The 21,860-nt window shown below is 46.5% G+C and overlaps 1 protein-coding gene across 1 annotated transcript in view; it reads left to right on the top strand.

Moving 5' to 3' along the window:
• LOC134934577 (collagen alpha-1(VII) chain-like) overlaps positions 1-21,860 on the top strand; it is an 817,258-nt gene that overhangs the window by 183,670 nt on the left and 611,728 nt on the right. Inside the window, exons 43-47 of the mRNA XM_063929986.1 lie at positions 6,729-6,764; positions 9,373-9,408; positions 11,680-11,712; positions 20,793-20,864; positions 21,483-21,542. Of these exons, the coding sequence (XP_063786056.1) occupies positions 6,729-6,764; positions 9,373-9,408; positions 11,680-11,712; positions 20,793-20,864; positions 21,483-21,542 (237 nt within the window). The remainder of the gene's footprint in view (positions 1-6,728; positions 6,765-9,372; positions 9,409-11,679; positions 11,713-20,792; positions 20,865-21,482; positions 21,543-21,860) is intronic.

Below are 21,860 nucleotides of genomic sequence, written 5' to 3'. Positions count from 1 at the left end.
TGGGAATTAGCAGGCTTCTTAGAGAGTTGAGGGATGCCCAGTCGTTGCCGTGTGAGTATAGGCTAGTCACCACGTGTTTGGAGCGGAGCCGTGGTTTTCACACGGTTCTGGAAGCGACGAGGGCTTGGGAGTATGTAAGAAGAGGTCTGAGGGTTATAGGGTGGCCGAGCGGGCGGCGGGGTTCAGCGTGTCTCCGACCGCGATCACGCCAGCTCCGGCGCACCGCCGTCACCCGGCGCCGGTCACTGGATGTTCACTCCGGGCCGCACAGCGGGGTCAGAGCACTCCGGTCGGGCCTGCCAGACGGGGGGGGGGGGGGGAGCGCTGTAGAGACACGGTAGGGATGGGGGAGTCTCCGGTCCACCTCAGCGGGTCACTTCCGGCCCGGCCTGGTGATAAATTGAGGCCCCGGCTTCGGGTGGGCAGGTAGGTCGCAACCTGCACGGGTGCAGGAGTCACCCGCCGGCTCTGCAGACCACTGTGCCCGGGGGAGAAGAGGGGCAGGGGTGTGAGAGAAAAAAAAAAAAAAAAAAAGGGGGAGAAGGGACCTCAGGATCTGCACTTAGTGTGGTTTAAATGATGTTCCAGGCAGGAGCTCTGCTGCCACACGTCAACCTGTGTCAAGCACCAAGCCACACCCTCTATATGCCTAATAACTAAATAAAATAAAAGTTTTCTGAGATGGCCGTGGTTTTTCTGGCCTCTGAGCACAGCAGGGATAGCACAGCACAGGGAAGCCTGCTCTGCCTCCTCCAAGATGGCCGCCGTCAGCTGTCCTCAATGTGTTTCTCCCCTCGTCTGTGGCTGCCAGCAATTCTCATCAATAGGGGTTAGACGTCCCCCCCTCTCCCCAGCAAGATACCGCTAGCTGGGGGAGTGTAGGCGATAGAGGCTGCTTACACGAGCGCGGCTCCCGGATCTCATAAGCCGCCACCACCAATATGGCCGCCGGCAGCAGTCTTCAGTCTGCCTCTTCTGCCGTCAGCCGCTGCCCGCGAGTTACCGCAGCATGGACCAGATGTCTCCCTCGTTGTCCTCAGCGAGACACCGCCAGCCAGGGGAGTGCAGGAAGCAGAAGCCGCCCGTGCGAGCGCAGCTCCCTGATTGCACGAGCTGCCTCCTCCAAGATGGCCACCGCCACCGGGTCCCCGCGATTCGGCCCAGCACAGGATCCGCAGCTTCAGGGGCACTGTACACCGCCGCGGCTCCCGGCAGTCTTCTATAGGTAGGTGTGCAGGGAATCCAGGCCGATGAGTGAAGTGCGGCACCCGGGTCTTGTAAAAACTCGGACGGGGGTCTCAAAATTTAGGTCCCGGCTTCACTGTGGAGGGAAGGCCGCAACCCGCAGGTACAGGGTAAACCTGCACCCCGGCTCCGCAGCGATCCTCCAGCACCTGCAGAGCAGCAAGGGCATCTATAGGGTGCTCTGGGAGTGATGTGTATGGGGATAGACTGGCATATAGGGGGTTATTAGGGCAATACTGTGCAGGAGCTCCCCTGGGACACGTCCTTCCAGTCACAGCACAAGCCACGCCCCCCAATTCACACATTTTTTGAACTCCAGGATGACCGGAAAACTTGGAGATATGAGCCCACTGCAGTAACTTTGGTCGAAATTCAACTGGTACAGACATTCTCCCAGGAGGAGAACCCAGAGAGGTGGGAGCTGCTGAAATAGAGACTGGACTGAGAATGAAACTCTTTTCAAAGGAATTCTCCTCATCCGAGGCCGTTAAAGAATGAGACAGAGCATCAGCCTTAGCGTTAAGAGTCCCGGCCCGGTACTTAATAACGAACGAGAACCGAGTGAAGAAGAGCGCCCATTTAGCTTGACGGGGATTCAAGCACTGGGCCGTCTTGATATACAACAAGTTCTTGTGATCGGTGTAAATAGTAATTAGGTGTTTAGCACCTTCCAATAAGTACCTCCATTCGTCTAGGGCATATTTTATTGCTAAAAGTTCCTGATCTCCAATGGTGTAGTTTCGTTCAGCAGGAGAGAACTTACGAGAATGGAAACCACATGGATGTAACTTCCCATCAGAAGAGTACTGTGAAAGGACGGTACCAATGCCTACTGAGGAAGCATCGACTTCCAAGAAGAATGGTTTTGAGAAATTCGGTTGTTGGAGTACCGGAGCAGATATAAAGGCTGATTTCAACCGGGCAAACGCTTCTACAGCTTCGGAAGACCAGAGACTTGGGTCAGAACCCTTTTTGGTTAGGGCAGTAATGGGTGCAACGATGGTAGAAAATCCCTTAATGAATTTCTGGTAGTAATTTGCAAAGCCCAGGAATCTTTGTACCGCTTTCAAGGAGAGAGGCTGAGTCCAGTCCCGAATGGCAGTGAGTTTTTCCGGATCCATGCGAAGCTCCGTACCCGAGATGACATAACCAAGGAACGGAATCGAAGGGACCTCAAAGATACATTTGGAAATCTTTCCGTAGAGACGATTCCTTCGTAAGCGAAGAAGTACTTCTTTGACCTGTACTCTGTACTCTGCAAGATTCTTAGAAAATATTAGAATGTCATCCAAGTACACCACTACGCTTTGGTATGACATATCTCGGAAGATTTCATTTACAAATCCCTGAAAAACGGCAGGCGCATTGCTGAGGCCAAACGGCATTACCAGATATTCGTAATGCCCGTCCCTGGTAATGAAGGCCGTCTTCCATTCGTCCCCCTGTCGGATACTATCAGATTATAGGCTCCTCTTAAATCGAGCTTAGTGAAGACGTGGGCTCCACGAACCCTATCAAATAGCTCAGTAAGGGTATTTGTTCTTAACGGTGATATCGTTTAAGCCACGATAATCAATACATGGTCTTAACCCCCCGTCCTTCTTCTTCACGAAAAAAAGAAACCTGCTCCAGCCGGGGAGGTAGAGGGGCGAATGAATCCTTTCAGTAGATTAGATTTGATATAGTCCAACATAGCTTGGGTCTCGGGTAATGACAAGGGATATGTGCGTCCCCGGGGTGGCATTTTCCCTGGGATAAGCTCAATGGAACAGTCCCAGGGTCTATGGGGTGGTAACTGATCAGCCGCCTGTTCCGAGAACACATCTGTGAACTCCCGGTAGGCCTCCGGAATGAGCTCCTCATCCGACTTGGAAGATGCACGGAGCGGGTAAACAGGAGTGAGACAACTAGAGTGACAAAACGAACTCCAGGACAATATTTGTGACGATTTCCAGTCGACGTGAGGGTTGTGAATTTTAAGCCAAGGTAGACCAAGAACAAGATCGTGAGGCATCTCTGGAATTACTAGAAACTCCAAATGTTCTTGATGCAGAGCTCCGACCTGCAGCTTGATTGTCTCTGTGCGACTTGGAATAAGACCATTAGATATTTTGGTACCATTGAGGGCAGTCAACGTTATAGGTCGTTTGACAGACTGTAACTGTAAACCCAGACTCTGAACAGAAGAAAGAGAAACAAAATTCCCTGCAGCCCCAGAGTCCAGCAGGGCCTTAACAGGTTTGGCTATAGACTCAGAAAACAGAGACACGGAGAGTAAACAATCCACTGTCGGAGAAGATTTAGATGTAACCCCTAACTTGACTCCTCCGGAACAAGCTAGGCCTGCCCGTTTCCCGGACGGGACTTGCAGAACTTGATAAAGTGATCCGTGGCTCCACAGTAGAGGCAGAGTTTACCCTCACAACGGCGCTGTCGTTCCTCCGGGGACAGCCGGGATCGGTTGATTTGCATAGGTTCGTCCGGACTCGGGGTAACTGTTTGCTTAGGTGGGAGAAGCCGGAATCTGGATCAATCCGACCGACTACGTTCGCCACCTCGTTCCTGCATGTGAAGATCCACCTTGACACAGAGTGAGATCAACTCTTCTAAAGGATCCGGCAGATCCCTAGTGACCAGCTCGTCATTCAGACGGTCAGAGAGCCCGTTCCAGAAAGCGGCCCTGAGAGCATCATTATTCCAGCGTAGTTCTGAGGCAATGGTCTGGAAGTGAACCACATACTGTCCCACAGAACGGGAGCCTTGACGGACTCAGAGCAGGTCCGAGGAAGCAGCAGTCGTTCTGCCGGGCTCATCAAAAATCCTTCGGAATGACGCGATGAAATTAGTGTAACTGGAAACCAATGGGTCAGATCGTTCCCACAATGGAGACATCCAATCCAACGCTGAACCTTCAAGCAAGGAAATAATGTATGCCACTTTGGACCGATCCATGGGCAAATTGTGTGAGAGAAGTTAAAAATGCACCTCGCATTGGTTGAGAAAACCACGGCAATTCTTTGGATTCCCATTATAGCGAGAGGGAGTGGGAAGCTGAAGGCGTGACCTGGTTCCAGACGAGGATTGAACATTACTGGAGATGACTACTGGAGCGGGTACTGGAGCAGGAGCCAGAACTACTGAAGCCAGGGAGGCCTGAATTTGATCCAGCCGGCCGGATAATTCCTGGAGATACTGCATCACCTGGCTCTGTGCCGCCTCCGGATTCTGAACTCGGGAAGCCAAGTTTTGGATGGCGCTTGACTCTAGGTTCCGATCCCCCGGGTCCATGTGGCCTGAGTATACTGTCACTGACCTGGGTTGGGAGTGTTGAGAACTCGGGGGTTCTTCCGATGATCGGGAAGAGGAACCACAGCTGGGCCGGAGCAGGGATGGCCGGATGTAGGTTTTCCTCATGCAGAACTTAGCCGTTGTAACCGACGTGTAATGCTAAAGAATTAGTTGTGGCCAAGGCTTGGGGGCGATGCTGAAGTACACAGAAGAATGAAGAACTTTTGAGCGATGTTGAAGAAATGAATGAAGATTTGAGAACGATGTTGAAGCACACAGAAGAATGAAGAACTTGTGAGCGATGCTGAAGAGATGAATGAAGATTTGAGAATGATGTTGAAGCACACAGAAGAATGAAGAACTTGTGAGCGATGCTGAAGAGATGAATGAAGATTTGAGAACGATGTTGAAGCACACAGAAGAATGAAGAACTTGTGAGCGATGCTGAAGAGATGAAAGAGGATTTGAGATTCAGTGTAACTCTGGAAGTTTGGGAGGCGTTCCACTTAGGGATACCCTGTTATACTGGAAGCACAGGAGGTGTCCCTCTGAGAGATACACTGTAACGCTGGTAACGCAGAGAATGTCCCACTGAGTGATACACTATAACGCTGGTAGCACAGGGAAGGTTCCACTGAGTGATACACTGTAACGCTGGTAGCACAGGAAAGGTTCCACTGAGTGATACACTGTAACGCTGGTAGCACAGGGAAGGTTTCACTGAGTGATACACTGGTAGCACAAGGAATGTCCCACTGAAACATACTCTGTAACGCTGGAACACAGGAGACGTTCAGCTTGAGAACACGCTGAACGCTGCTAGCACTGGTGATCACTGGAAAGATGACACTCAGGCGCCGGGGCTCTGTACGGCGTCTGCCTTTGAACTTCCCGCCCTCTCCTGATTGGCAGAAGGGGACGATGACGTCACCCGCTCACCACGCTCTCGTGGATGCCGGGCGCAATGGCGGCGCCCACACCCCGGGAACCCGCCGGAGGCAGCGCCAGCAAGACGCGACAACCCGGAGCCCACCGGGGGCGACGACCGCCGGGAGACCCAGTGCACCCGGAGCGGTAAGCGCGGCAGCTGCAGCGCCGCGAGTGTGACAGCTTTGAATTTGCAATCCTTGGTGAATTAGGCCCTGACATCCTAGTAGTACCAACCCTTTCATTCAACCCTTTCATTTTGTGATTTTCTCATAAAATATTGCTTGGCTTACTGTAGTCTAATTTATGTTTTAAATGAATCATAATAGTTAGAGACAACTTTAATTTAACGAGGGTGAAGAAAAGTGGTAACCTCCGCCTTTAACGCCCAGGGCTATTCAATTACAGACCTTTGTTCTTGCCTGTTAAACTAATCTGCTATCAGGCGTTAACTCATAGAATCCTGGAAAAGTTCCCAGACCTATGTGTTAACACTGTTTGCACCTGATATGCTATTTATCGCATATTTCTTTTTGGGTTTGCTCAGATCCAAAAATATATCTCAGTTAAGTACAGGCTGCGGGCTGCCTTTGAGGCTAATTGAATAACCTCAGGGGATCAATTAACCCGCATTAAATTACCGCAGCTAATTGAATCCCGCCTACAGTGACTGTTTTTATTACGTGTCACTTTTATGTATTTCAATGTTTTTAATTTTGTATTGATCTCTGTGTACTAAGAAATGTTATTTTCCACAAAAGTGTCTGAAAAGACTAATGTTTACTTGTCAGCACCACTGACTACCCAGAAAAATGTATCAGTGGGGAGGAAAAAGCTTTGTGCCCCTGCAAACTGCACATACTATTCATTCTCACAGCAAGTACCTACCTGAACCCTCTGATGTGCCAATTTTCCATTGGAAACTGCAAACCTTTGTACTCCAGCAGGTGCCACCATCTTGGCCTACAACACCATGTGCACACCTACAAAACATTTGCATGGTCATTAATGTTCCTTATTGATAGTAGCAGGAGGCTGTCGCACATGACTGTGTGTACTGTATGACATGATCACTGATTAGCAAAATCCAGAGGTTGGGTCACTAGTTCTCCATGTAAAAGATGCCACCAGACCTGTAGTTTGTTGGTCTTAACCTGTTACCTGTTATTTTATGTTCTTATCAGCCAACTATATAGAGTTTAGTTTAACTGTTCGTAACACAAATTGTTATTTACCATATGATAATTGTCAATAATGATATTCAACAGGGACTTCCAGGACCTATTGGACAGAAGGGGGACACGGTAAGAATAATCCCTCATGTATAATTGTTTTGTCTTGGCCCACATCTGTGTACCGTCATGTTTATGGGCCTGCACGGAATCTGTAAGAACTTTGTAACCAGACAGTATTACTCACCAACCTTTCCTAGGACTGATTCATTGAAGTGCAAACATAGGGGGTAATTCCAAGTTGATCGCAGTAGGATTTTTGATAGCAATTGGGCAAAACCATGTGCACTGCAGGGGAGGCAGATATAACATATGCAGAAAGAGTTAGATTTGGGTGGGTTATTTTATTTCTGTGCAGGGTAAATACTGGCTGCTTTATTTTTACACTGCAAATTAAATTGCAGATTGAACACACCACACCCAAATCTAACTCTCTCTGCACATGTTATATCTGCCTCCCCTGCAGTGCACATGGTTTTGCCCAATTGCTAACAAAAATCCTGCTGCGATCAACTTGGAATTACCCCCATAGAACATTGCCTCACAGAGTGGCTGATTGTGAGTCGCACGCAGAAGTGCACCCAGTGTCTATTGGCAGCCGCCCGCCTGTGAGTTTATGCAAATGGTCTACACCCACCTTCCCTTGTGTATGTGCATGCACTGAGATGCCCACTCTTAGCACCTGTGCACGCTATAATACCTATTGGTGCTTCCTTCTATGCAGCCATCAGTCACACCATCAAAAATTGTACCAGCCCTATGGCAGGTGCAGGCTCACTGTCTGGCCGTGGCCTAATATGCTTGTGGCTCTTCGTCTGTGAATGCAGCTGCTTGTATTAACATGCCTGCGATACTCCCACACCAATCCCACTGAATGGATTGTTCACTATCCGTAACCTCCCAGTCACCGCCCAGGAATGCCCATCGCTTTTCCTCAACATTTCTGATGCTGTTTGTCCCGATCACATGAGCACCTTTGTGTAAAGCATGTGTCGGAGGGGTTTTTAGAAATTTTGCGCATACAAAGTTACAAATAACCGCTCAGCTACATGAACAATGACATGACTGACTGACTAGCAGATTCTCCAGTACTATATTTTCTTTCAACCAAATGGTCACGTACACACAGAAACCTAAACTTGATCAAACAATTATCTAACTATCTCTGTACCCTTGTCCCCAACTTCCTTGTTACTGCTTAATCCAGAGGTTGTTCCCAAATGTGGTCCTGAAGCACACTAATGGTCCACGTTTAAGTATATCCATGCTTGGCTACAGTTAACTTAATTAGTACCTCTGTCAATTTGATTTAACCATCTGTTCGGAGACATGGATATCTTTAAAACCTGGACCGTTAGGTTCCTTGACCACGTTTGGGAATCTCTGGCGTAATGCTTTCCCTGTCTGACAGTCACACTAAAGTCCAACAGACAAGCTGTACCAACTATAAGCAGTTTCATACAGGCAGCTTTTGGCAATGGATCTGCCACCATATTCCAGTGCCCCCCGCATTAGCACAGCTGGGACACAAATAGATGTATTTGTTACACAAATATTCTTCTAGTGTTAAGTGACCATAGTACTACAGTATGTGACAAAACAATGCCTTTAGAATGAATGTACTTGAAGCTGAAGAGATGTCCTAATAAATGCCAAGCACTGATGTTTAATCTTAAATCATACTTGCCTACCTTCCCGGATCGGCCAGGAGGCTCCTGAAAATCGGGTGGCACTCCTGGCCCCCCAGAAAGGAAAGCAAGTCTCCCAGATCTGGCTTCACCTCCGCAGCTCCCCGCCCATAGTGGGTGGTGTGGGGAGGATGATGGCACAATTTGCGCTGAATCGCGTAATCGTAGTCCTGCCCCCAATAGTCAATGATGGTAATCTGTGCATTGAATAACAGGGGGCAGGGCTATAATGATACAATTGCATGTCCATGCCCCTGTGCCACCCATCCACGATGAGGCAACCCTCCTCCCGCATGGGGCAGCTACAAAGTCGGTAAGTATGCCTTAAATGCAACAACAAATTTCAACAGTCTGAGCGTTGGCACAATTCCATGGCTGGAGCTGGGTGACATGGCATTGATATAGGTGTGCGGCAGAGTACATGGGCTAACACACTGACATTCCTCAACTGCAGCTATCAACTTAAATGCAGATACAGTTACAGTATGTCACAAATGTGATTGTATCTTGGCTTGTGCTTTGCCTTTGTGTTCCTATATATTTTTTTTTAAATGTAAACATCAGAAGATACATTTATAACTCATAGGGGGTTATCCAATGATCCCTGATGTGACGTGCCCTCCCCTCCTCCCTCCGATGTCAGCACTTATCGGGGATTATGCTCCAGGTGCCTTAGTCACCCAAACAATAATCCGAGATAAGTGTCCTGCCGGAGCCGCAATAACGCATGGGATCGGAGACTTATCCCCATTCCCATGTATTATCGCATGATTGCGGGTCCAATTCCGGCTGATAAAAATGGCCTCTAATTGGATAACGCGATAATGACCACTGGTCATTCATTGCAATAACCACCCGTTTTTAGCGGACGAAACAGTATCGGGGCTAATTGGATACCCCTCATAGCTGTCAAGAGGGTAAGTAAATATTTGCTCTGTTTATCAGTGGACAGTCTGACTAATTGTATTGCCTTATTTCTTTTTCTTCTGTAGGGGATCCAAGGTTTTCCAGGAGCTCCAGCTATGGGGGTAACTCATTCTACTGTACCTCATACTACTGTCAGAAGTGTATAAATGACCTAAATACCCTGTCGACCTAGACACCCTGTCGACCTAGTTACTGTCGACCAATAGTGGTCGACCTAGACATTGTCGACCTAGTTACTGTCGACTTTCAATCCAGATCCCATAAATGATTATTTGCGTTATTTTCACAATAACTAATAAATAATTTCTCTACAGTCTATTACTGTATACCTTCCAGTTAAACAAAATAAATGCAAACACTAACATTCCACTATTGTCTGTTTATATAGGAAAAGTGACACTTTATAATCAGCCAGATTTTGTAACTGTTTTCCTCAGGGGCGTTTCAACAGAGGAGGGGGCCCATGTGCACCTCTGGGTGGTCCCCCTCCTCTGTATGGTACTGTAGACTCCGGCATTGTGCCTGGGTCTACTGCGCATGCGCAGGTCTCCGGAAACATAGAGGCCACCATTATCCAGAGACCAATTTGTCTACTGCGCATACGCGGCAGCCATTTTTGGTGGCGATTTCTGCCACAATCGCAGCGCCTGACACTGGACTCCGGAAAGGTAAGTATTAAAATGGGTGCAGTGTGGGCCCCCCCTGGACCCAGGGGCCCGTGACTGCACACATTGCACCCATTATAGAAACGCCAATGGTTTTCCTATTTACTGGAAATCTGTTTCAAATCCTTTACGAAAATATATCTATACAAACGTTTTACTGGTGAATCCTCAACCTGATAAGCTGCAGTGTTATTACTTTTGTCATAGGCTGTATCACAAAAAAACACAATTTGAAAAAATTGATCCAGTTCACTTGTGCTGTAGTATCACTGGGGGTCATTCCGAGATGATCGCTCGCTAGCTACTTTTAGCAGCCGTGCAAATGCATAGTCGCCGCCCACGGGGGAGTGTATTTTCGCTTTGCAAGTGTGCGAACACGTGTGCAGCCGAGCGGGACAAAAAAGTTTTTTGCAGTTTCTGAGTAGCTCTGGACTTTCTCAGCCCTTGCGATCACTTCAGTCTTTTTGGTGGTGGAATTGACGTCAGACACCCGCCCTGCAAACGCTTGGACACGCCTGCGTTTTTCCAAACACTCCCTGAAAACGGTCAGTTGCCACCCACAAACGCCCTCTTCCTGTCAATCTCCTTGCGATCAGTGGTGCGAATGGATTCTTCGTTAAATCCATCGCCCAGCAACGATCCGCTTTGTACCCGTATGACGCACCTGCGCATTGCGGTGCATACGCATGCGCAGTAGTAACCTGTTCGCTGCGCTGCGAAAAACAGCAGCGAGCGATCAACTCGGAATGACCCCCACTGTTTGGAAAGGGTTATAGAAGAGCGCAGGATTAAGATCCCAAATGGTCCTAGGTCTGAGAATAGCATTAACCACTTAACTGACGATTTTTCCCTTGAAACCCATTTATAACATTGTTTTCATTTTTATTTTTGATTTAATATTGTTTAAAAAGTATTTTTTTTTTTTTTAAATATTGAAATATTATTATACAGAACGGATCTCCTGGTCACAAACTGGGGGACACAGTGGGGCAGTGTGGTCGCATGTGATCTGACCATCCAGTTAAGTGGTTAATAAGAGATTAGACCGCCAGTTCTGGTCCCTTCTATGCTTTTGTGGCCCAGAACTGCTCAATCACAAATTAAATAAAAAAAATAAAGAAATCAATTTGTTAAAAAGTAGGGAAAAAATAATTTCTTTGCTAGGGGTGTCTTACCCCCACAGTATTTGCTTCCAGATTGTAAGTCATATGTGTACCAGGCCTGGTGTAAATTGCTCCAGGCATTCCAGAGTTATGCTGAAACATACACACACACACACACACACACACACACACACACACACACACACACACACACACACACACACACACACACACACACACACACACACACACACACAATGCTAGATGGCACCACTTGATAGTTGGCAGGGAGTGCCAAACATCCTTGAACTTTTATACTCACTGACTACAATGAGTCTCTGCTCTTTCTGTTATCTCAGATCTACCACTGGTCTTCGGGCTCATGGTATGCATATTGGATCAGGAGATAGGGTTCTGTCTTTTCTGTCATACATTCTAATGTGTATAAAATGAAGCCTGCTGACAATGACACATGTATTTGATTTGTTTGAATGTAACTAGTTTTAGAAGAAAAGGTTTACCTCCATTATAAGTCGCTAGTCACTTTTATTTCTTTACTAAAAGGACTGTATTACACTAACTGTATAAATATTGTATTCTACAGGTAATTGGGCCTACTGGCAAAAAAGGATCCAGGGTAAGTATACAGTTTCTGCTATAAGATTGAAATGTATTTCTTTGCTATTCATAATACTGTATAACGGGTCAACTGTGAATATGGAAAACTGAGGAGCAATAGCACACATACTAATTGTAATTCTGTTATGTTGTACATTTGAAGTTGTGTTTTTATTTTTATTGGAGTGTGATTTCCCATTTAATCCTGTTCCTATCACAACCCACAAACCAAAAAAATGATATCAGTGACACAATGCATACCTAGTTAAGTTAAATAATTATAATTTTTTCTTTGTGCTTAGCTTAGATTTCCATTTAATTCTGATTATGTTCAAATACAGCACTTCACATCCATGTGCCTCAGCCCTACTTGGTAGGCTGGATAGTTACACTATCCCAATACTTTCTGCACTCAGTCTGGGCTTTGGTAACTAAGGGGGTCATTCCGAATTGATCGCTCGCTAGCTACTTTTAGCAGCCGTGCAAACACATAGTCGCCGCCCACGCGGGGAGTGTATTTTCGCTTTGCAAGTGTGCGAACGCCTTTGCAGCCGAGCGCAGCAAAAACATTTTGTGCAGTTTCAGAGTAGCTCTGTATTTACTCAGCCCTTGCAATCACTTCAGTCTTTTTGGTGGTGGAATTGACGTCAGACACCCGCCCTGCAAACGCCTGGATATGCCTGCGTTTTTCCAAACACTCCCGGAAAACGGTCAGTTGACACCCGTAAATGCCCTCTTTCTGTCAATCACCTTGCGCTCGGCTGTGCGAATGGAATATTCGCAAAATCCATCGCCCAGCACCGATCCTCTTTGTACCTGTACGATGCGCCTGCGCATTGCGGTGCATACGCATACGCATTTTTGCCGTTTTATTACCTGACCGCCGCACTGCAAAAATCGGCAGCGAGGGATCAACTCCGAATAACCCCCTATGACTTAAGACTTCCATATTTCACAAACAATTATAGAATTCTTATCAAAAGACCGGATGCTACATTCTTTATAAGGTTAAAAAACATAAACTAAGCAAAATCATTGGTTAATACAGGAAAATGCCTTTCTGAACATTCTCTAATTATTATTAGGGCAGTGTGGTAGGCACATATGGGGGTGGCCTGGCGGTAAGGCTCTTCACGAAGGATGCCAAAACCATTGTTGAGGTTGTCTAATCAGTAGCACTTTTTGGACGACCACTCCGTGACTTGTCAGCCACAGTCCCAGTTTCTCGGAAATTGGAAATTAGGCACCTGACAGTGTTATGTGAAATTGGAGGTCTTTCTGAGTGCCGGTTGTTAAAATCTGCAGCTATGACATGGAACTTCGTTCTCCAGACAACAAAATTACATCAGTTTTGTCCCCTTTTGTCAAAGCCATCTTCAGTTACCTGCAACAAAGAAAGTCTTGTAACTTTTGAACCATAACAGCTACTTCAAATCTGTTTGCAGCAATAAACTTTTCAGCAAATTCTGATGTTGTTTGACATGTTACATCACCACCTTTCCATTTGAAAAAAAAATGACTTAGATTCAAGATGGCCAGTTTCAAGATGGCGCAGTGTTCGGTATATACCCTAAAAGATAGCCCACCTCACCATACCTTACTGGAGTATTCAGTTTTCCAATTTCCTGCACAGTTTTTTAAACAAAAGGGTGTACTGTGACTTTTGAATCACCCTGTATAGTGTTCTGTTTAGAAGTCCTTTATCGGTAATGTACTTTGCTACTAAACGCTCCTTACTTAGGGCGAGATGTATCAAACCTTGGAGGGAGATAAGTGAAGAGAGATAAAGCACCAACCAATCAGTTTCTAAATGTCATTTTACAGTATCTATTTCCACTTCATCTCTCTCCAAGGCTTGATATATTTCCTCCTTAATTTCTATATTAACGGACATAATCCTGATATAATACAGTATTTACTCCTCTACAGAAACGTCCTAATATAAACTCACAACCTTACTCTATGTCACGCTATAATCATTATAGCTGCATCGCCGCCATACCGCTCGCCCCCCCATCCCGTCCTCTCCGTCAAAACCAGGGGTCAGCAGCAGCACGTCTTCCCTGGTGCTTCGCTTCGGCAAGTTATCTAAGCATGCCTGCATCCCCACCCGGTGCTCGATCTGTTCAGTGCATATGACTATGTAATTGCTTCACAAGATAAAGCCATAGTGAAAACAGACATCCAGATTTGTGTTCCCACTGGATGCTATGGTAGAGTTGCGCCACGATCTGGTTCAGCTGCCAAACACTTAATTGATGTTGGAGCTGGTGTTATTGATAAGGACTATAGAGGAAATGTTGGGGTTGTATTATTTTAACTTTGGAAAAGAAACATTTCAAGTTAAGAAAGGTGATATGTGAAAAAATTCTGTATCCTGATCTTGTGGAGGTTAAAACTTTAGATGAGACAGAGCGAGGTGCTGGTGGTTTGGCTAAACCGATCAAAACTGATTATTTAAAGGACATGTGAAATAATAGGATTTTAATTACCTACCGCTAAATCCTTTTATCGTAGTCTGTAGAGGATACTGGGGTCCATTTAGTACCATGGGGTATAGACGGGCCCACTAGGAGCCATGGGCACTTTAAGAATTTGATAGTGTGGGCTGGCTCCTCCCTCTATGCCCCTCCTACCCACTCTAGGAAACTGTGCCCGAGGAGACGGACATACTTTGAGAGAAGGATAGAAAACGATAGTGGTGAGATTCCGAACCAGCACACACAACAAGAGGAACGCCAAGCTAACCAAACTTGAAACAGAAACAGTAACGGCTGAACCAACATTACTTAACCAAGTAACAGTGTAGGAAGAACGAAGCACTGGGCGGGCGCCCAGTATCCTCTACGGACTACAAGAAAAGTATTTACCGGTAGGTAATTAAAATCCTATTCCTAGAGGATACTGGGGTCCATTTAGTACCATGGGGATGCAACAAAGCTCCCAAACTGGGTGGGAGAGTGCTGAAGTTTCTGCAGAACTGATTGACCAAACTGAAGAACTGATTGACCAAAACTCAGAGGCCAAAGTATCGAACTTGTAGAACTTTGCAAATGTGTTCGAACCTGACCAGGTAGCCGCTCGGCAGAGCTGTAAAGCCAAGACACCCCGGGCAGCCACCCAGAAAGAACCCACCGACCTAGTAGAGTGGGCCTGTACAGATTTTGAACATGGCAAACTTGCCGTGGAATAAGCATGCTGGATAGTAGGTCTGATCCAGCGAGCAATTGTCTGCTTAGAAGCAGGACACCCAACCTTATTGGGATCATAAAGAACAAACAGCGAGTCCGTTTTTCTATGACGAGCAGTTCTTTTCAAATACACCTTCAAAGCCCTCACGACATTCAAAGACCTTGAAGTAGCAAAGGTGTTGGTGACAACTGGGACCACAATAGGTTGGTTGATGTGAAACGCAGACACCACCTTAGGAAGAAATTGCTGACGAGTACTGAGTTAATCTCTATCCTCATGGAAAATTAAATAGGGACTTTTGTGAGACAAAGCCCCCAGCTCCGACACACATCTTGCTGAAGCCAAGGCCAACAGTGTGACGGTCTTCCACGTAAGATATTTTACGTCCACCTCCTGTAACGGCTCAAACCAGTCTGATTGGAGGAAATGCAGCACCACATCGAGATCCGAAGGTGCCGTGGGAGGCACAAAGGGAGGTTGGATGTGCAGAACACCTTTCAAGAACGTCTGGACCTAAGGGAGAGAAGCCAATTGTTTATGAAAGAAAATGGACAAGGCCGAAATCTGGACTTTTATGGAGCCCAGACGTAGGTCCACATCCACTCCTGCTTGTAGAAAAAGCAGGAAACATCCTAGATGGAATTCCACCGCAGAAAATTTTCTACTCTCACACCAAGAGACGTATTTTTTCCAAATAGGATGGTAATGCTTAGACGTTACCCCCTTCCTGGTTTGGATCATAGTCCGGATAACCTTGTTAGGGATCCCTCTCCTGGCTAGAATCAGCCGTTCAACTTCTATGCCATCAAACGTAGCCGCAGTAAGTTCTGATAGACGAACGGGCCCTGTTGCAGAAGATCCCCGCGAAGAGGCCACGGATCTTCGAGGAGCATCTCCAGAAGGTCCGCGTACCAGGCCTTTCTTGGCCAGTCCGGAGCAATTAGAATTGCTTCAACCTTTTCCCTTTTTATTCTCTTTAGAATCCTTGGGATCAGAGGAAGGGGAGGAAACATATACACCCTCTGATAGACCCATGGAGTCGTCAGGGCATCTACCACCACCGCCTGTGGGTCTCTCGACCTGGAACAATACCGCTTGAGCTTCTTGTTGAGACAAGAGGCCATTATGTTGATCTGTGGATATCCCCATCGACTTGTCAAGCACCTGAACACCTCCAGGTGAAGGCCCCACTCCCCCGGGTGCAGGTCGTGTCTGCTGAGGAAGTCCGCTTCCCAGTTGTCTACTCCCAGAATGAAGACCGCTGACAACACCACAGTGTTTCTTGCTGCTCTGCTTTTCGTTCCGCCCTATCGGTTTATGTACGTTACTGCCGTCACATTGTCCGACTGGACCTGAATGGCCTAATCTTGAAGAAGATGTGAGGCCTGCAGAAGGGCGTTGTATATGGCCCTGAGTTCCAGAATGTTGATTGGAAGGATGACTTCCTGAGTAGACCATCTTCCTTGAATCTGCAACCCCTGAGTGACTGCTCCCCAACCTCTGAGGCTTGCGTCTGTGGTTAAAAGAATCCAATTCTGAATTCTGATCCTCAGACCCGCGACGAGGTGAGAAGTCTGTAGCAACCACAGAAGGGAGATCCTTGCTTTTGGCTACAGACAGATCCTCTGGTGCATGTGAAGATGCGATCCGGACCATTTGTCCAACAGATCGAGCTGGAAGGGTCTTGCGTGAAACCTTCCATATTGAAGATCCTCGTAAGAGGCCACCATTTTCCCCAGAAGGTGGATGCATAAATGCACCGATATCCGGGTTGGCTTCAGGACATCCCGAACCATCGACTAGATCACTAATGCCTTTTCCAATGGAAGGATCACCGTCTGCGGCTCCGTATCCAGTATCATTCCCAGGAAAGGGAGCCTCCGAGTTGGCTCTATGTGAGATTTCGGAAGGTTCCAAATCCACCCATGATCCTGGAAAAGTTTGGTTGAGAGAGCAATGCTGTCCAGCAACCTTTTCCTGGATGGTGCTTTTATCAGGAGATCGTCCAGGTGCGGAATTATGTTCACTCCCTGTTTGCGGAGTAGAAACATCATCTCTGCCATCACCTTGGTGAACACCCTTGGTGCCGTGGAGAGACCAAATAGCAGGGCCTGGAACTGGTAGTGACAGTCCTGCAGTGCAATCCGTAGGTAAGCCTGATGTGGCGGCCAGATCGGAATGTGAAGGTATGCATCCTTGATATCCAGAGACACTAGATATTCCCCCTCCTCCAGACCTGAGATCACGGCTCTCAGAGACTCCATCTTGAATTTGAACACTCATAAGTACGGGTTCAACGACTTGAGGTTCAAAATTGGTCTTACAGAACCGTCCGGTTTCGGTACTACAAACAAGGTGGAATAGTACCTCTTGTCTAGCTGATGAGGGGGAACTGGAACTATGACGTGAGTCTGTACCAGTTTTTGGATGGCATGTTGTAAAGTTATACTTGCCTCTTGTGAAACTGGCAAGCCTGATTTCAAGAATCTGTGAGGTGGGAGCTCTTGGAACTCCAGTCTGTAGCCCTGGGAAATAAGATTTATGACCCAGGAATCCTGGCACGAATTTGACCAGATTTGACTGAAGAATTGTTGGCGAGCTCCCACCTGACAGCCTTCCAGGCATTGCGGTCCACCGTCACGCTGTATTCTTTGAGGAAGCAGATCCTGAGCTCTGTCCCTGAGCACCTGCTGTTGCTGGTTTGCGTGGTTTACCTCTTGCGCCGCTGGAGGACATAGAAGCACCTCTGGATTTGCCCTTGAACTTGGCCGTCCGAAAGGACTGTAACTTAGAAGCTGAATAAGTCTTCTCGGTTGGGGGGGCTGCGGAAGGAAGATACGAAGACTTATCCGCAGTAGCTGTGGACATCCATTTGTCTAATTCCTCTCTGAACAAGGCCTCTCCTGTGAATGGTAGGCCCTCTACGCCTTTCCTGGAGTCCGCGTCAGCAGTCCACTGGCATAGCCACAAGCCTCTGCGTGCCGACACTGCCATAGCGGTGGTGCATGCGTTAAGCATGCCTATTTCCTTTATGGCTTCCACCATAAAGTTCGCAGAGTCCTGTATATGCTGCAGGAGTAAAACAACATCCCCCCTATATAAGGAATCTAATCCCTCAATTAGGTGATCCACGCACATGCAATAGTGGGTCTTTTGGGCCACCCAAGCAGCTGTGTACAATGATTTGAGTGTAGTCTCAATTTTTCGATCAGCCATATCTTTCAGGGAGGCTGCACCAGGAACAGGCAATACAATTTTACGTGACAGCTTAGAGACTGATGCGTCGACTATCGGCGTATTTTCCCATTTTTTCCTATCCCCCAGAGGAAAAGGAAAAGATGAGAGCAACCTTTTAGGGATCTGAAACTTCTTATCAGGATTAACCCATGGTTCTTCAAACAGGGTATTCAATTCCTTTGACGCAGGAAAAGTGACTGAGGACTTCTTTTTTACATTGAAATAAGATTCCTCACACTCCTCTGACACCTTATCAGGAATATGCAGAACATCTCTGATAGCCTCTATAAGAGCCTCTATTCCCTGTGACAGAGCTGCACCCCCCCCCCCCATCCTCTGAGTCCACCTCCCCTTCCTCAATGTCTGACCTGTCTGAGTTAGACTGCAGGATATGGGCCAGAGATCGCATTTGCGGACAATTGGGAGGGGATTGAGACGCTGTTTGTTTTTGTAAGAGTGTCCCATTTGGATTGAGTATCCAATTTTTTACAGCTGCTTTTAGAGATCACTCTAATTAAGCGCGTGGTAACCCACTTTTTAAGTGAGGTTAGTCCTTACTTTATGGGATTGAAATGCTGTCTTGGAAACTGAGTCTCTGTTCATAAACTCATCCACAGTCTGTTTTAAGTATTGTGTCTCTTTCTCATTGCGGCACAATTTTGTAGAAAGAGTTGAGATCATTCCCTATAGAGAATTAACCCATTCTTGTTCAGCCCCGCTACTCTGTGAACCCTGAGTACCCAGTAGTGAGCCCCCTGGTGAAGAGCAACACTCTGCAGTACAAGACACACACTCTTTGCCTGACATAATGTAATGTGACAGCACACACACACAGAGGAAAGGTTAAGCACAATTATCCCACAAAGAGCCCTTCAGGGAGACACAGAGATGTTTGGAGCCAGCCCCCACCGCACCCTTATTGCTAATTCCAAGCTTAGCTGGGTCGCAGACTAAGTCCCCTGATAGGGGACTTAGTACACTAGTAATCACTTCCCCCTGCTATGACCCCCTGGTACCGCTGATGTTTGAAGTCACACTGGAGGAGCTGCGTGTCCCTGTCAGTCAGCATCTGTGTCCACTGCAGAGGAAAAATGGCGCTGGTGAGCTGCTGGATTCTCTCATAGTGAAGCCCCACCCCTTCAATGGCACGCAGTCTACCCGCTTCTTTTATACTTGCTGAGGAATCTGGTGCTTAAAATGGAGAGAACCGTTTTAAGGCTGTTGTGCCAGTATGGGTACTGTGTACAGTTTATGGGGACGCAGTTGTGTACTGTGCCCGGAGACACATTCCGCCCCGTTTAGAAGATGTGCATCTCCGTAACCTCATACAGCCATAATAGCCGGCGCCCCCTAGCTGGGACGCCGGCTCAGTACTCATCACTCTTCATTCTTCTGGCTCTGTTCGGGGTGGCGGCATGCTGCAGGACTGTATGCTCGCCGTGATGCAGTGGCAAATGCAGGATTTAGCGAGGGGGGTTTCCATGGGTGTGTATGTATATGTGCATGTATGTGTAATATATATATATATATATATATATATATATATACACACACACATACATACATACATACATACATATGTGTGTGTGTGTATATATATATATATTTATATATATATATATATTTTTTATATATATATATATACACATACATACATATATACCACATTCAAATATACATACACAATCACACACATATACACAAGTACAAATCCATCCATACATACATCCATACATACTGTACATACACCAGTGCACAAACACACAGGCATACTGTACATACAAACATACAAATACACACAAACACTGGCTGCAAACTTACATGATCCATCAGGGCCTGGGAGCAGAAGGACGGCAGAGTGAGGACGGAGCGGAGGGAGGTGCTGTTGCTGAGCATGCGCAGCCAGCAGCTCCCCCGGCACATTCTGTAAGCAGAGAGCTCCACAGCTCTCTCTTGCTGCTGCAGCTCCGCTGTCGCGGCTTTTGCTGAGACGGAGACAAAGCTGTCTCCGTCTCAAAATAGAAATCTCGGCTCATCAGGGGGGGGGGGGGGGGGGTTTCAGGTACTCGGAAACCCCCCCTGCGTGCGCCACTGTGATGGGCTTGCGAATAGGTCTCTCAGGAGCTCAGTGTCCTGTCAGCGGGGAATGGGTCCATTAACCCTTCAAGAGGTTGGGCCATTCCCCCCCTAAGTCACACGAAGCAGTCAGGCTGGCGTCATCCAGTCCTGCCTGAAAATAACAAACATATAAAATAAATGCAGAAAACTCTTCAGGAGCGTCCTTCAGCGTGACCAGCTCACATTTTCTAAACTGAGTCTGGTAGGAGGGGCATAGAGGGAAGAGCCAGCCCACACTATCAAATTCTTAAAGTGCCCGTCTATACCCCATGGCACTAAATGTACCTCAGTATCCTCTAGGACGTAATAGAAATTAACTCCATACTGAATCATGTGGTTTCAGTTGTAAAGTTACAAACCAATGGGGAAAATATCAAAGTTGACACTGTTGTTAACTCTGCTGAAGTAACCATACGTTTTTGGAGATATGTTTTGATTGGTTTTTGTATATGAATAATAAAATGTGTTTATTAAAATTTTTAGCTATAATCATTATAGTTTGTTAACTGTTTACATTAATTGAAATATTATATGTAATGCTTTATTTGTCAGGGAGACATTGGACCCATTGGTCCGCAGGGTCCTAAAGGAATAAAAGGAGATCAAGGAGACAAAGGAATGAAGGTACTTTATTACTTATTTAGATATTTGATTTTGTTTAGATATTAGATATTACAATTTATTTAGATATTAGGAAATAAAAATAATACCACATTTAGACTTAAGCCGAGGCTTTGACCTTGTATTTCCCCTGATTCTTCAACACGGTTTAGACCCGGGTTTTAGCTCCTATAACCCTTTCATGCTGCACCTTGTTCCTGGGTTATTTCCAGGTTAATCCCTTTTACATTGAACCCATGTCACTGTAGACACTCCCTTGAGGTGGGCCTCCAGCTACACAGTCAATCAGCAGCTTTGAAAGTTAATATGGGGTCCAATAACCTGGGTTGCACCATTCAAACAGCAGGCTGGCCGAGTCGTTCCTGGGAATAACCCTGGTAGTCACCAGGGTTGAGTCTCTGGCAGTTTGGACCCGGATACACATTTTTACAAAGAGACAAAGCCCGGCTTGCTCTGGCTTGCCCTGGTGATAATCGGGTTTTCCAATCAGTGTGAAAGGGGTGTAGTGAAGCTGTTTCACAAGTAAATCTATGGAATGCCAACTAACAAGAGCATAAAGCTTTTATAACAAATACAATGCAATATTTTACTTGCAATAATTTTTTTTTTTAATTGTTTAAGGGAGAACCAGGATATGGAATTCCTGGACAGCCAGGAATAAAGGGAGAATCTGGGGAAAGAGTGAGTAAAGTTGACAATCATTTCTCTTTTATCCTCTTATCATACTCATTTTTTAAGTACAAAAAATGACAAGATATGTTAATAATAGACCAATTACCCATTTGGTCATGGTGCTGGATAATGTCTGCACCTAAGGGTCAGAACTGGATTAACAACAGAGCTTCTGGGGTGGTCGCCTAGGGCCCCCTACACATAGCTATATCACCAACGTAGGGGGCACTGTGGTTTAATGTGAACAGTTGGCACTACGGTGTCTAACACATTTGTGGTGCTGTGGGTATTTATACATCATACTGTTTAATAACATCACCAGTATAT

This window comes from Pseudophryne corroboree, chromosome 6 (assembly GCF_028390025.1).
Source record: "Pseudophryne corroboree isolate aPseCor3 chromosome 6, aPseCor3.hap2, whole genome shotgun sequence".
NCBI lineage: Eukaryota > Metazoa > Chordata > Amphibia > Anura > Myobatrachidae > Pseudophryne > Pseudophryne corroboree.
The sequence above is the reverse complement of the archived record's forward strand: the minus strand, read 5'-3'. Positions and strand labels throughout refer to the sequence as shown.